This window comes from Mycothermus thermophilus (genome assembly GCF_041956435.1).
Source record: "Mycothermus thermophilus strain CBS 625.91 unplaced genomic scaffold VTJ04scaffold_7, whole genome shotgun sequence".
NCBI lineage: Eukaryota > Fungi > Ascomycota > Sordariomycetes > Sordariales > Chaetomiaceae > Mycothermus > Mycothermus thermophilus.
Genome location: NW_027191433.1, coordinates 2213345 through 2226373, shown reverse-complemented (window position 1 = coordinate 2226373; position 13029 = coordinate 2213345). Strand labels below are relative to the sequence as shown.

The following is a 13029-nucleotide window of genomic DNA, read 5'->3' as shown; positions in this document are numbered from 1 at the left end:
CCGTCAACAAGCTTCACCTCTCTTCCCAGCAACAACACCTCCACCAGCACCTCATATCCATTGCCTGCGGTTTTGTGAAAACTGCAGCATTTGAGAAGGTGTTGGATCCACAGCGCCAGGGATTTCAAGCCTCCTAAGGAGATAGTTACGGGACATCCGTCCTGCTGCTGAGACTTGGGCCGTTCTGCGCCAACTGCCCACCCATTATCATCGCCTTAGTTGTTTGATGCAAGCGTGTAATATCTTATCCGAGTGACTCCTGCGTGCTTCCCGTCACGCATGCTTCTGGCCTACTTGCAGTAGAGAGGTGTGACACAGGAATACGCCCTGCCCGCGTGTTCTGCCCATCGCATACCTACCTCTGCTTGCCTCGCCACATCTGCTTGGTTCACTTCTACTCGTCCGTCCTGTCTTGACCGACGCGACCATGTCTGGTAAGCAGCTTCGACATCTCCGCTCCCCGCGACCCGTCGCGGAATCCCCAGAGGGCACACCCCCGGCTGCCGAGATGCCGATGTCGACTCCTCTTCGTCGTCGTCCTCGAGCCAGCCATGGCCCAGACGAGCCATCGCAGCCACAGTCGGGCCACCAACCACCCCAACAAAAGAAGCTAACCACCAACCCAATTTCTACAGATGTCGAACCCCGACGGTCGATAAGAGCGACCAAGGGCCAACACAAGGCTCTCGAGAAACAGGACCAGCAAATTGAAGTCCCGAAACGGAGAAGCGGCGGCGGAAAGAAGGCCAAGAAGGCCGCTCCCGAACCCGAAGAACCCGAAGAGGAGGTCATCCGTTGCGTCTGCGGCGCCACCGAACAAGATGAAGACTCCGGCGAACCTTGGATCGCCTGCGATCAGTGCGGCGCCTGGCAGCACAACATCTGCATGGGCATGAGTCAGTACACAGAAGATTTACCTAAGGAGTACTTCTGTGAGCTGTGCCGGCCCGAGAACCACACCGAACTCCTCGAGGGAATGAAGAACGGAGAGAAGCCTTGGGAGGCCCGCAGGAAGATTTACGAAGAGGAAAAAGCTGAGAAGAAGAAGCGCGGTCCGAAGAAGGGGAAGAAGCGCGCTAGCGATGTGCGCGAGGATGCATCCCAGGCGTCCAAGCAGTCACCCCCTCCCTCAGCCGCCAAAGATACCAAGGCGGCGGCAGGAGTCAAGCGCAAGAGCGAGGGCGTCCCTGAAAAGGACAGCAAGGTACGTTTGACTTTCTCGACACCCATTCTGTCTGAATTGTCTGAAGGATTAAACGCTAACCCTCGGTCCCAGAAGGTCCGCAAAACCGACTCCTCCCTCCCAACATACTCCCCGCCGGCCGACCTCCCAGACAAGATTGCGGATCTGCCTGACACTCGGCAGGGGCCGGCCAAGGCGCTCTGCAAGTCGCTGGTGGTTTCCGTGGGCGCGGCCGAGAAGAACGGCCTCGTTCCAGCAGATGGCGTGTCGACCGCTGATCGGGCAGAGCGCTTCGCTCTGCAGATCGAGCGGGCCGTCCACGACACTCATCCCACCGTGGGTTCGTACGCCAGTCAGATAAGGACGCTGGCGTTCAACCTCAAGAGTAACCACGAGTTGACGGCCCGCCTGCTCGCCGGCACTTTGACGCCTGCAATACTTGCGACAATGACGACGGAGGAGCTTGCATCCAAGGAGCTCCAGAAGGAGACGGCTGAGATGCTTGCCCGCGCCGAGAAGCAATCCATTAAGATTACCGAGGACATTCCTCGCATTCGGCGAACTCACAAAGGCGATGAGATCATCGGTGACGATCACTTCATCACCAGTGAAGACGTGCCCTCGGCACCTGTGCGCCGGCCGAGTGCCCCGCCCAAACAGGAACCGTCCGAGAAGCGAGGTTCTATCGACACACAAACATCCCCAACAAGGAATGACTTTGACTTGAACAAGGTCTTCTCCACCGTCAAGTCACCAACGGCTCCCCAGGGCCAGCATCGCCTGTCAATCGCCACTGCCACGTCGGCCGGACCTGGTGTCGACCCTGATGTCGACAGGCTTCTCGACGATGAAACGAACTCGCCGCCCTACTCCCCCAAGGAAGAAACGGATCCCGACGTTGTTTGGCGGGGCAACATCGTGATGAACACCATCGCGGATGTCCCTGTGAAGGCCAAGCATATGGGCGGTGCCAACCTGAGCGAGACGATCAATCTCTCCTGGGAGAAGCTCATCCCGCGGACTCTCACCGTCTGCGGCCGCATCGATGAGCAGCAGGCCATCGTCTACCTCTGCAGTCTGCGGTACAGCCTACCGACCGATATTGTCGTTGTTAGTCTGGAGCCGGCAACACCTTCGGCGAAGGCAGGCATGCAGAAGCTTATTGATTACTTCGTCTCCAAGAAGCGCTACGGAGTTGTCGGGGACAAGGGCGTGGCCAATGTTCGGGACACATATCTAGTGCCCGTTCTTCCTGGCACCGGCAACGTCCCGGAGTTCATGATGAACCTTGCCGACAACTTCATCCCCGAGACGAGGACAGAGCCCATGATGTTGTGCGTATTTGTCTACCGTAACGATCCTGAGACAATCCAACGCATTTATGGCACGACAGATCCCAACCACTCGGTTCGCATGCACCAGGCTGCCCAGAACGCGGCGGCCCTCCAGCCGTCGCCCACTCCAACACCGACTCAGGCCAATTTCCCTCCCACAGCCCGGCCATCCGTGTCGGCTCCGGTGTCAGCCATCTCGCCGACTGCCCCCTACCCATCGCCAAGGATGGCAGCGCCAACACAACCAGCCGTTGCCCAGCCTGCGCCAGTTCCTCAACCCCCGCGCAAGCCATCAACGACAGATGAGCTACAGCGGCAAGGCGAGGCTGTTGCACGCGAAATCCTTGGGGACCTGATCACCAGTCCGACAGTGGCGTTCCTACTCCCGCAAGCTCATATGATGTCGCGGAGGGAGTGGGAAGTCATCAAGAAGATTTACGAGCAGGATCCCAGGACCCGAGACGACCTTCCGTATCTTGGCAGCATTCTCGAGAAGGAGGGCCAGAAACAGCAGCAGCAACAACAACAACAACGAGTTGCGCAACCACCGGCTCAAGTATCCCCTCCGCAACAAGTTCAGCAGCTGCCTCAGCCGCCGCAGAATCGGCCGCAACCTCCTGTCCATCCCATCCCACAGGGGCAGCACCCAGCGGTCCCTCCTCCTCAGCAATACGCAGCCCCTCATCCGGTTAGGACGACGCCGATTCCTCCGCCGCCGATCCCTCCGGGAGCGGGTGGCCCTCCGAGGCAGACTCCGATCCCGCCGCCTCCCATTCCGCCGCAGGCGGCGCCTGGTGCGGGAGCACCGTCGGCATAGAAGCCTGGTACAGCTAGGCGTCGCAGGAAGTAGTGGGAAGGAGACGACGAGGGTGGTTTGGGAAGGGTAATGTGGATGGATGGATGGTGGAGGACTTCGGGTTAGTTGATAGCTAGTGAGGTTTCCTTGGGAAATGGATTTGGCCCGCACCAGAGTGGTAATTGAGAAAAGACAGGGGAAGATTGGCGGGCATGTTTGCATGTTTGAGGCCAGTAGTGGTTGTTGAGTGATGTTGACGCTGTGAAGTCTCCTTGCGCTGCGCGTCGGGCGTGCGTAGTCTTGCTGTGGTGTGGGTAAAAAAGACCTCTACGCGGTTTTATGTTTCTGGAACCGCGAGGTAATAGGAAAACCAAAAGGCCTGCCGGTGTAGGAGGAATTGTTCGAGTTTTATGTACGTTGTGTCGGTTCTTGCCTACTGTTGAGATAGCTGTAAATTTGTTTTTAATTATTACTTTTGCTTGTTCTCCTCTCCAAGTCCTCTGCATCTCTTTACATCTTAACCTCCAACCAATGATCCCGAAACCAAGTAAGATAGGATTCCGAGGTTGGGAAATCTTGAGATTGTTTTTGTTATCTGGTTCTCATGTTGGTTGCTCCCACGGATCTCCCATCCTTATTAGACCCAAACTCCCCAACATGAAATGGCGCTGGCGAGTTGGAGTTGGCTGCAGGCCTGTCACTGATTCCCCAAGGTACGTCGGATCTGTTCACTCATTGCACGGAAGTCTGAGGCGAATTTGAGGATCGGGGACAGACGTCCTTGGGCCAGACTGAGGAGAATCCATGCTATTCTTGCTGCGATGTTCAGCTCATTCACCGCTGTGTCGAAGAACCAAATGTGGACTGCCAAGGAACAGTAGCGTGAGGGGGGAAGGTCTGGGCCAAAAAAAAGTACAAGCTCCAGAATAGGTGGTGGAACGAGATGTGGGTAGCTGTGGTGGTCCGGGGTTGTCGCCCTCGATAGAAGCCGAATCATGGGCTCTGAAGCGTGAGAACTTCTTTGTTCAAGCGTATGCTGGTGGTAATGTCGGTGTAATCCCGGACTGCAATAATGTTGATGGCGAGTCGGAAGTGAGGTCACTTATTTTGTTGCAACTCGATATCACTCTTCCTTCTTTCAACCTGGAACTTCCAACCTCTCTCCCACACCATCATCTCTCAACACCAAGCCAACTCCATCAACCTATATTCATACTCACCATACCTACCGACTCAACTGGCCCAAAGCACCACTGAAAAAATGGATGACGATGCCGCTGCCGACTTGTCTTCTGACTCGAGTTCCACCACTCACTGCGAATTCAAGTACTTCTTGAGCCTCCCGGCCGAAATTCGGGTCATGATTTATGATCTGGTGCTTGTGGACCCACAGGAAAGTGAGCCCCAGTTTCTGGAGTGGATTCTGGAGTAAGTATCATGCTCTTCCTTGAGCTACAAACGCTTTGTTCAGCACCACTTCTAACCGGGCAGCTCATATGACCTCGACATTGGTCTTCTCCGGGTTAATAGGCAAGTTTCGCTGGAGGCTTCCCAGAGATTCTACGGCATAAATTCCTGGTGTTTTGCATCTATGAAAGATCATGAGGGGATTGAAGATGACCTGAGTGTCGTGCATGGGAGTAACGCGGTTCTTTTGTAAGCTCTTGCCGGAGCTCAGCGTTTGACATCCGAAGCTGAGCAATGCTGACCAGAATGCATGTTAATTATTGCTGTGGAGAGCAGCCTGCACCAAATTGGTCAGAACGCCAGCTTCATCCAAAAGATCCGTACGTTTGATTGCTGATTATGCTTTGAGAAGAGAGGACTATTGGACTCACCAAAGACCAATGCAGATTACTTGTTTGAGGCGGGGAGCGAGCTTGAATTCAAGAGGCCGCAGTTTGAGTTGGCGGCACTTCGACCACTCGTTCCCAACCTCCGCCGCATCGTATTCATTGCCCAGAAGTACATATGGCACATGTGGGAGGATGATGGTTTTACAAAAGAGGAGCTGCAGGATATTTGGGATGGAATTATGGATGTCTTGCGCAATGACTACGAGGGTGTAGAGGTGGAGATCCAGGACGAGTGGTGATAAGTTTCGGGAGACATGCCGACAAAGGTCGAGTCTGGACGTAGATTAACACACAGCAACGCTGGTTGGAACGGCAATCAACTTATCATGGGGCGAGGGGGGCATGGGGCGAATATCACGGATGTGCGATGGCTTCAAGAAGGTCGCTTCTTTTCTTGCAACCCGAGACCACACTTTATTCTTCTTTCAATTCCCACATCTCTCCCACACCACAACCATCCTTCAACCTCAAAGAACTCCAGCAACCCATATTCATACTCGCCGACACAATGGCCGAAAACTCCAAGGCAAAAATGGAGGATGAAGACACCGTCGACTTTCCTTCCTCGACTCACTGCGAGCGCAAGTACTTCCTGGATGTCCCGGCCGAGATTCGGGCCATGATATACGATTTGGTGCTGTCAGACGAATATACCATCGAGCCTGAGCATCTGCAAGTTCTTTCTCTTCTCGAAATATGAACTTTTATCGAAAGCTTTCTAATCTCCTTAATGGGCCAGCGTGTATTACCCCGATATCGGCCTACTTCGAGTTAACAGGCACGTCTCGATGGAAGCCTCGCAACGGTTCCATGGCATCAATTCCTGGTTCTTTGACTCTATTTACGATTGGGACTATGAGAACGCCCCACCGAGTTCTGTGGATGGGAATAGGATGCTGCCTTGGTACGTTTCCTCTCTTATTGCTCGTGGCATAAATACTTGGACATAGCTCACCTGAGTGTCATCTCATCGTTGATATTGTTAGGATGCGTCAAATCGGCCAGAATGCGAATCTCATTCATAGAGCCTGTGAGTAAATTATGCACGTTCTAGTTATGGGGGATCACGGGACTTGTTCACGCTGCTATAGGCTATCTCTACGGCCCTTCCTCCGAGCTTGAGTGCCAGAGAGCTCAGTTCGAGTTGGCGGCACTCCGCCCGCTAGTCCCCAACCTCCGCCATCTTACATTCATTTGGCAGCGGGACTTATGGAACCATGAATATTAGGCTTTCCAGATGACAAAGCCCAAGCGATTGTCGACGCAATCGAAGACGTGCTGGATAATCGGTTGACGATCTCGAAGGCGTGAAGTTCCTCGTCTGGGGCAAATAATGAAGCAGCATGGAAAACCTAGCGGGAGTCTCACTTGGGCAGAGAGCAAAGCCAAGTGCTGACTGTTTTCCGGAACCCCAGTGAGTTGTTGTGGTGGTCTGGGGAAGTTGGGGTGACGACTGAGGAGCGTGCGATACATGGGGGAGGCGTACCCCAGAGATCAGATCAAGGCAGCCAAGTGATTAGACATGTATTTGGGGTGTGGGCGAGCCAGCTCTCAGCTCTTATTCCGGGGGTCCCGCTCAATTCAAGTCCTTTTTCTGTCTCCCAGCAGAGATTCAGGTCATGAACGAAGAACTTCTTAATACGAGGGTTCGAGGGTGGTAAATAATGTCGGTGAAAGCTCAGAACGGAGTGATTTGGACCGAAAGTCGGAGGTAAGAAGGTCGTTTCTTTCCTCGCAACTGGAGCGTCTTTTCCTCTTTTTTCAACTCCCAACTCTCTCTCACACCACAAACATCTTGCAACATCGAATAACTTCATTAAATCAACCCAGATTCGCACCCACCGACACAATGGCCCAAAAACACCGCCGCAACAATGGAGGACGAAGCTGATCTTACCTCGGAACCCTCGCCTCACTGCAAATCCAAGTACTTCCTCGACCTTCCGGCCGAAATCCGCATCATGATCTACGGTCTGGTGCTGTGTTACGACGAAGCCATCGAGCCGAACATGCTGTTGGTGCTTCCAGGTGTTTTGCTCGTTAATCACTCTCTGAGCCGCACCACTTGCTGACCACTGACTACGAATGGATAGCGCAAGTGGTTCAACCCTGACATCAGCCTTCTGCATGTCAACAAACAAGTTTCGTTGGAGGCTTCACAAATATTCTACCGTAGCAACGCTTGGCTTTTCGACTCTATGCGCAATAACGACGTGAAGAACGACGATCCAAGAGTCGTGGATGGGAGCAGGGCACTTCGTTGGTGCGTGACCGTTGTCTTGGGTGGTTGGTTTTATCCCGAAAGGTAAAAAGGGCAGACAACGCTGACCACGACTCTTTCTTTCCGTCGAGGGAGCTAGGCTGCGCCAAATCGGGGGCAACGTCAACTATATTCAAGAAATCCGTAAGTGAATTCTTTGCTGTCCGCGAGGGAAAGCACCTTCACCTGACACGTCTCAAGATTACCTCTGCGAGCCCGAGACGAAGCTTGAGTTCCGGATGGTCGAATTCGAGTTGACAGCAATCCGTCTGTTACTCCCCAACCTCCGCCGTATGACATTCATTTCTCAAAACTACGACTAGGACCCTGAGGATTGGGAATTCGGTGAGGGAGAGTTGGAAGCTATTGCTGATGGGATCCAAAATGTGCTGGATGATGCATATCAGGATATTGACTCCGTGGAGATCATCCAGTGGGACATACGCGGGAGGATCGTGAGCTACGGCATCGGTCCTTCTTGACGCGTCACTCTCTGTAGCTAAGGGAGTTCGCTATCGCGAGTCTGTCGTGGCTTCCCTATCCTTCTGGTTGTTAAAGAGATATTACACTCTTCCTCTCATATTAGGTTGTTTCCCAATTATTCGGCGACTTACTCATTGAGCCGCCCAGCATACTTGCACGTGTCAAGACGCATAATATACTGTGAATGCGTTCAAGTTGAAGAGCGGAAAGCGCGATGCTGGATGCGGCGTCAACATGCATTCGAGCCAATTTTGGCAGGCATGATTCAAGACGTGTCGATTCGTGGCCCCCTTCACTGTGACAATGTTAAGAACATATTATCACAGCGAGCCTTTCTCTTCCAAGGACGTGTTTTTTTTCATCGACCACCAATTACACCCAATCATAACCACATTGCTCTAGTTTTGAACTCAGCAACCGTCAATCCAAGCACCATGTGTGAGATGGCCGCAGAGACAACCGGTTCCGAGTCTGGCTCTCTGTCTGAGCCTGAGTTCAAGTACTTCCTTGATCTCCTCGCTGAGATTCGAGTCAAGATTTACGATTTACTATGAGATCCGAGGACCAACAAGATCATTCCTCAGTGGTGGCGCTAGGTATCACCTGGTCCCCTCACATCTAGAGTAAAGTGCCCACCCGCCTCAGGTACTTGATTCTTCAACAGTGCCACTAACCTCCATTTCGTATGGTGTGTTGCATGGTCAGCTGGAAGTACGCCCTGGAAGACGATGATGAGCTTCCATTCAAAACTCACCTTTTTCTCGTCAACAAACAAATCTGGGCTGAAGCGACGTATCGGTTCTACACCGCCAATACGTTTCGCTTCATGAAATCCTGTTACATGGGTCATGACCACCCAGAGAACCAGGAACGAGCCAGGGAAGAGAGTTCCGTGGTTACGTGGTGAGTTCACCTCCCGCCTGCGCGTTAAGCTGCCTGTTCATGCTGACACGGAGAGGGACTCACCAAGGATGCCTTCATCTTGTGACCAGGTTACGGCAAATTGGACGCAACGCCTGCTTGGTCCGACACATTGGTAAGCCGAGTGCTGTGGGAACGTCCCCGGATCGTGTTCTCATGAGACTGACGTGGAGTGCGCGGAAACCTAGACTACGAAATTGAAAGCTGGAGCAGTGACCCCAAGGCATGGATTGTTCCACAGTTTGAGCTGGCGTGGATGCGGCCATTGGTCCCGGGTCTACGTTCGCTGGCGGTTAAAAATACAATGTTCCTTGAGGTTATTCAGGAAGTTTTGATCGATGGCAGGTGGTGGTGGAAGGTAGAATTGGAAATTGGTTGCGGCCCGTGTCTACCCCAGGAGTTGGCTGCCGAGTTCAAAGGCGTGGAAGTTAGGTTTGAGAGTGTGGAAAATGATGATATGGATTATTACTTTATCGAAGCTTATTATGTCTGAAGAGGAAGAATCAAGGGCACTGCAGAAATGGCAAGAAGCAAGGGAATAGTGAGCCCTCGTTGGTACGTTGTAAGCACTGTCCAGATCCAGGCAGGTTTATAATAGAGTCCAGTTTACACTCGGCATCTTGTGATCTGCTCGCTTGTATAATACCCTGTTATCTGTGACGCGGTGTGAGTCGAAACCTGAACGGTAGAAGATCCAGAACGGACGAAAAGGAGTGACCGAATTTTGGAAGAAACTATCTGAGGCACAGAGGGCCAGATATGGAGGCTGAGAGATGAGGCTGGCTGACTAAGCCAGACTAAGGCCAAGAGCGGCCGTATCCTGTCAAAACACAATCACTTCCTGCCGGGATGGACACACGGAGCAATACATGGGGGGTTGACAACACTACGATACTACGGCAACCATCCCTCCTCTGGTGCTGTGTCTTTTGTCTTGTTTGACCACAAATTACATCACCTTTCATAAATCCATGAACCCAAAGTTTCTGCTAGACTCAACGACCGCCATCACCAACACCGTACACGAGATGGATGCCCCTCATTTCAAGTTTTTCCTCGACCTCCCTGCTGAGATTCGCGTGAAGATTTACGATCTGGTGTTGAAACCAAAAACGGGCAGGATTGACCTCGAGTGGTAGGCATTGGTATTACCTGAAATCTCAAATAATAGTGATACAATAACGACTGACCCCGGTTTCACATGACGGGTTTCACTTTCAGGCAGGTATACGGGGCAGACAATGAGTTCCCGGACGGAACAGCACTTTTCATGGCGAACAAGCAAATCTGGGCCGAAGCGACGCATCACTTTTACTCCAGCAACACATTTGCATTTACGGTATCAGACACCGATCTGTACGAGAACTGCTGGGACAAGCGAGAGTATCAGGAAGTAGCTCTGGAAAAGAGTCCGATGTTTATCTGGTGAGTCCAGCAACTCACACCTGGTTGTTAACCGCTACTTGTCATCTCCAACGGCGATGAACCAGGACTGATTCGGGGCTGCGGTTGTCTTTGTTCTTGGAGGCTACGCAAGATTGGTCGGAATGCCTCCTTGGTTCGACATATTGGTAGGCCACCGAACTTCCCGGGATGTCACGTGCCTATGCCTTTTTGCTTACCCTATGCCACAAGAGTACAGAATCCCACCGGCCCGCTACGACTGCCGTGATTACCTGGTCCCGGGGTATGAGCTGGCTATGCTGCGGCCGCTGGTCCCGAATCTGTGCTCGCTGACTGTCAGGTTTGTGCCGGATAAGCGGATGAAAATCATAAGGGAAATCTTGCATCATGACGGAAGGTGGTGGGGTCTAGAAGTGAAAAACAACTGTTGCGGCCCTTTTCTATCAGAGGAGCTGGCTGTCGAGTTCGACGGCGTGGAGGTGAAGTTTGAGCACCCCGGTATAACAACATCTGAAGACGAAGACGAAGACGAAGAGGACGAATGGCAACTGGAGTTTGAAGAGGAAGAATGAAGCCCAATTAGTTCAATCTCCTCTGTGTGGAAAGAAAAGATAAAGAAGTTAAAGCTGTCCCGGTTATGTTGGTAATGCTGTCCATCTCCAGGCAATTCATGGAGGCTAGTTTACGCTCGGGATCTGAGGACTGGATCACAGGTTTTGGTGATCGGCTCGCTTGCCCATGTCAGATGTTATGAGGACAGAACCAGCACAGCGCAGCGTCACAACCGCTTCATACGAGGACGGAATCGATAAGCAGATACTCCGTAGATTTTGTGCCGCAAAGACAATGGTATATGACTATGGCGGTCTCTCTTCAAACCCCCAGTTTCATGTCGTCCTGGAGGACCAATTACGCCAACATCCACTCGTATCAATATTGACCCAACCCTTCTCCCATGGACCCAACAACCGCCGGCTCAGACATCATGCAAGATATCGACGGAGATACAACAGAAGCCATGCGAACCGAAGCCATACCTACCTCTCCGCCTGCGCTGCAGTTCAAGCACTTTCTTCACCTCCCAGCCGAGATCCGGCTCAAGATATATGATCTAGTCCTGGAGCCGCTAGGAGAAAGAATCCGCCCACGCCCACGAACGTACGTCAAGTACTTTGTGAATGTACCGGCCTTGTATAAGAACCGTAGCTGTTCCACAGGCCTGTACTGTTGATATTGATCTTACATCACTGACTGAACCTGTAGGAGGTACAGCTGGGAATGGGAGCCTGTTTTCCCTGCCAGAGCCGAGCCGTTTTTGGTGAACAAACAAGTTTCCGCTGAAGCAAGGTATCGATTTTACAGCACCAAGTTGTTTGTATTCCGGGCCAGCATGTACTACGGCCATCCCTGGCCCGAATGGCAAGACGAAGCCAAGAGGTTGAGCAAGATGCTTCGTTGGTGAGTCAAAAGCCCTTCCCGCCGAGGCATCAGCAGCCGTTTGTTTCGTGGCAATAGTGATCAGGAGCCCTGACCTGAGAAACATTCGCATCGTTGAACAGGTTCTGAACGATCGGCCCAAATGCTTTGTTTGTTCAACACATCGGTGAGTGGAGTGCCTGCTCAATTTGACACCTGCCGGGCTGAGATGAGGATGATGAGCTGATGGCTAACCAACCGTACAACGAAACTAGAATACCGGATCAGAGCATACTGGGGTCCAGAGGACTCCTTAGTTCCCCAATATGAACTTGCCTGGCTGCGGTCATTGGTCCCGAACCTACGCTCTCTGACGGTCAGATTGCGGGCGGGGGCCGAGATCATCCGCGAAGGCTTGCACGAAGGAAGTACATGGTGGAAACTGGAGATCAAAGATAATGATTGGGACCCGTATCTACCTGGAGATTTGGCTGTTGAGTTCAAGGGGGTGGAGGTGAGGTTTGAGCACTCCTTTTTACCAACATTCGAAGACGAACAGGAAGAGGAAGATGAAGAGAAAGAAGAAAACGAAGACGACGACGAAGAATCGTAACGAGGGGTTGAAGGGGAGGGATACAAGCCAGAGTAAAAGAGACATCATGACGAGAAGTGGGGAACAAGCCCCCGTGGACATGTTGACAACACTGTACAGATCCAGGTGGTCATATAGACATCGGTTTAACTCAATGTAAAATTAAGCCACAAATTGCGCCATCCTGGCCTTCATTCAGACTTAACATAGAGTATGAGGCCAGTGGATTTCTACCAGGTGGCGTTGCGTTCTTGGCCTGAGGACAGGCTCAGAGGATCTGCCGATATGCTCAATTGATTAGGCTGAGGTTATCATGAGGACGGAACGCAGTCACACAACGCAGCGGCACAGCCGCTTCCTGCCAGGGCAGGGCTAAGGGCTTTTTTGGCCTTGCCAGCGCTTATATTATGGTGACTTCATCCCTTGAAATATTGTGTCCCATGCCTTCTTCATCCACCAAAGTAGACTAGCAGCCACTGCACACAATTTCTCCCATGGACCCAACAGATACCGACTGAACATCCTCCAACCCAAGTTCCATGGATGAGATGGCCGGACAGACAACAGATAGCGTCCCTGACTCTCCCACGGCGCAGTTCAAGTACTTCCTTAATCTTCCTGTCGAGATTCGCATCATGATCTACGACCTGGTGCTGTTTCCCATAGGGGGCAGGATCGACCTCAAGGAGTAAGTGCTCTTGGCCACTTCGGATGTTCTTCAAACACCAAGCTCATGGCACTCAAATACAGCTGCTAAACCGAGATTCACATAGTTATTATCCAC

At 52.3% G+C, this 13029-nt stretch overlaps 6 protein-coding genes across 6 annotated transcripts; 5 read left to right on the top strand and 1 right to left on the bottom strand.

Moving 5' to 3' along the window:
* Positions 1-427: 427 nt before the first annotated feature.
* VTJ04DRAFT_10366 (uncharacterized protein) lies at positions 428-3334 on the top strand (the record flags this gene model as incomplete). Its single annotated transcript, XM_069358097.1, has 3 exons — positions 428-434; positions 636-1204; positions 1277-3334. 3 exons carry the CDS (start codon positions 428-430, stop codon positions 3332-3334), a joined length of 2634 nt encoding a protein of 877 aa, XP_069215100.1.
* Positions 3335-3446: 112 nt separating this feature from the next.
* VTJ04DRAFT_10365 (uncharacterized protein) lies at positions 3447-4049 on the bottom strand (the record flags this gene model as incomplete). The annotated part of the gene is made up of 2 exons (XM_069358096.1): positions 3447-3640; positions 4031-4049. 2 exons carry the CDS (start codon positions 4047-4049, stop codon positions 3447-3449), a joined length of 213 nt encoding a protein of 70 aa, XP_069215099.1.
* A 525-nt stretch (positions 4050-4574) lies between these two features.
* Positions 4575-5408, top strand: VTJ04DRAFT_10364 (uncharacterized protein; the record flags this gene model as incomplete). Its single annotated transcript, XM_069358095.1, has 4 exons — positions 4575-4741; positions 4805-4969; positions 5057-5100; positions 5167-5408. 4 exons carry the CDS (start codon positions 4575-4577, stop codon positions 5406-5408), a joined length of 618 nt encoding a protein of 205 aa, XP_069215098.1.
* A 269-nt stretch (positions 5409-5677) lies between these two features.
* On the top strand, positions 5678-6397 carry VTJ04DRAFT_10363 (uncharacterized protein; the record flags this gene model as incomplete). The annotated part of the gene is made up of 4 exons (XM_069358094.1): positions 5678-5841; positions 5909-6073; positions 6156-6199; positions 6261-6397. 4 exons carry the CDS (start codon positions 5678-5680, stop codon positions 6395-6397), a joined length of 510 nt encoding a protein of 169 aa, XP_069215097.1.
* A 646-nt stretch (positions 6398-7043) lies between these two features.
* Positions 7044-7752, top strand: VTJ04DRAFT_10362 (uncharacterized protein; the record flags this gene model as incomplete). Its single annotated transcript, XM_069358093.1, has 4 exons — positions 7044-7208; positions 7263-7432; positions 7530-7573; positions 7631-7752. 4 exons carry the CDS (start codon positions 7044-7046, stop codon positions 7750-7752), a joined length of 501 nt encoding a protein of 166 aa, XP_069215096.1.
* A 2052-nt stretch (positions 7753-9804) lies between these two features.
* On the top strand, positions 9805-10809 carry VTJ04DRAFT_10361 (uncharacterized protein; the record flags this gene model as incomplete). The annotated part of the gene is made up of 4 exons (XM_069358092.1): positions 9805-9968; positions 10055-10258; positions 10361-10404; positions 10469-10809. The coding sequence occupies 4 exons, from the start codon at positions 9805-9807 to the stop codon at positions 10807-10809; spliced, it is 753 nt and encodes a 250-aa protein (XP_069215095.1).
* Between the last annotated feature and the right edge of the window lie 2220 nt (positions 10810-13029).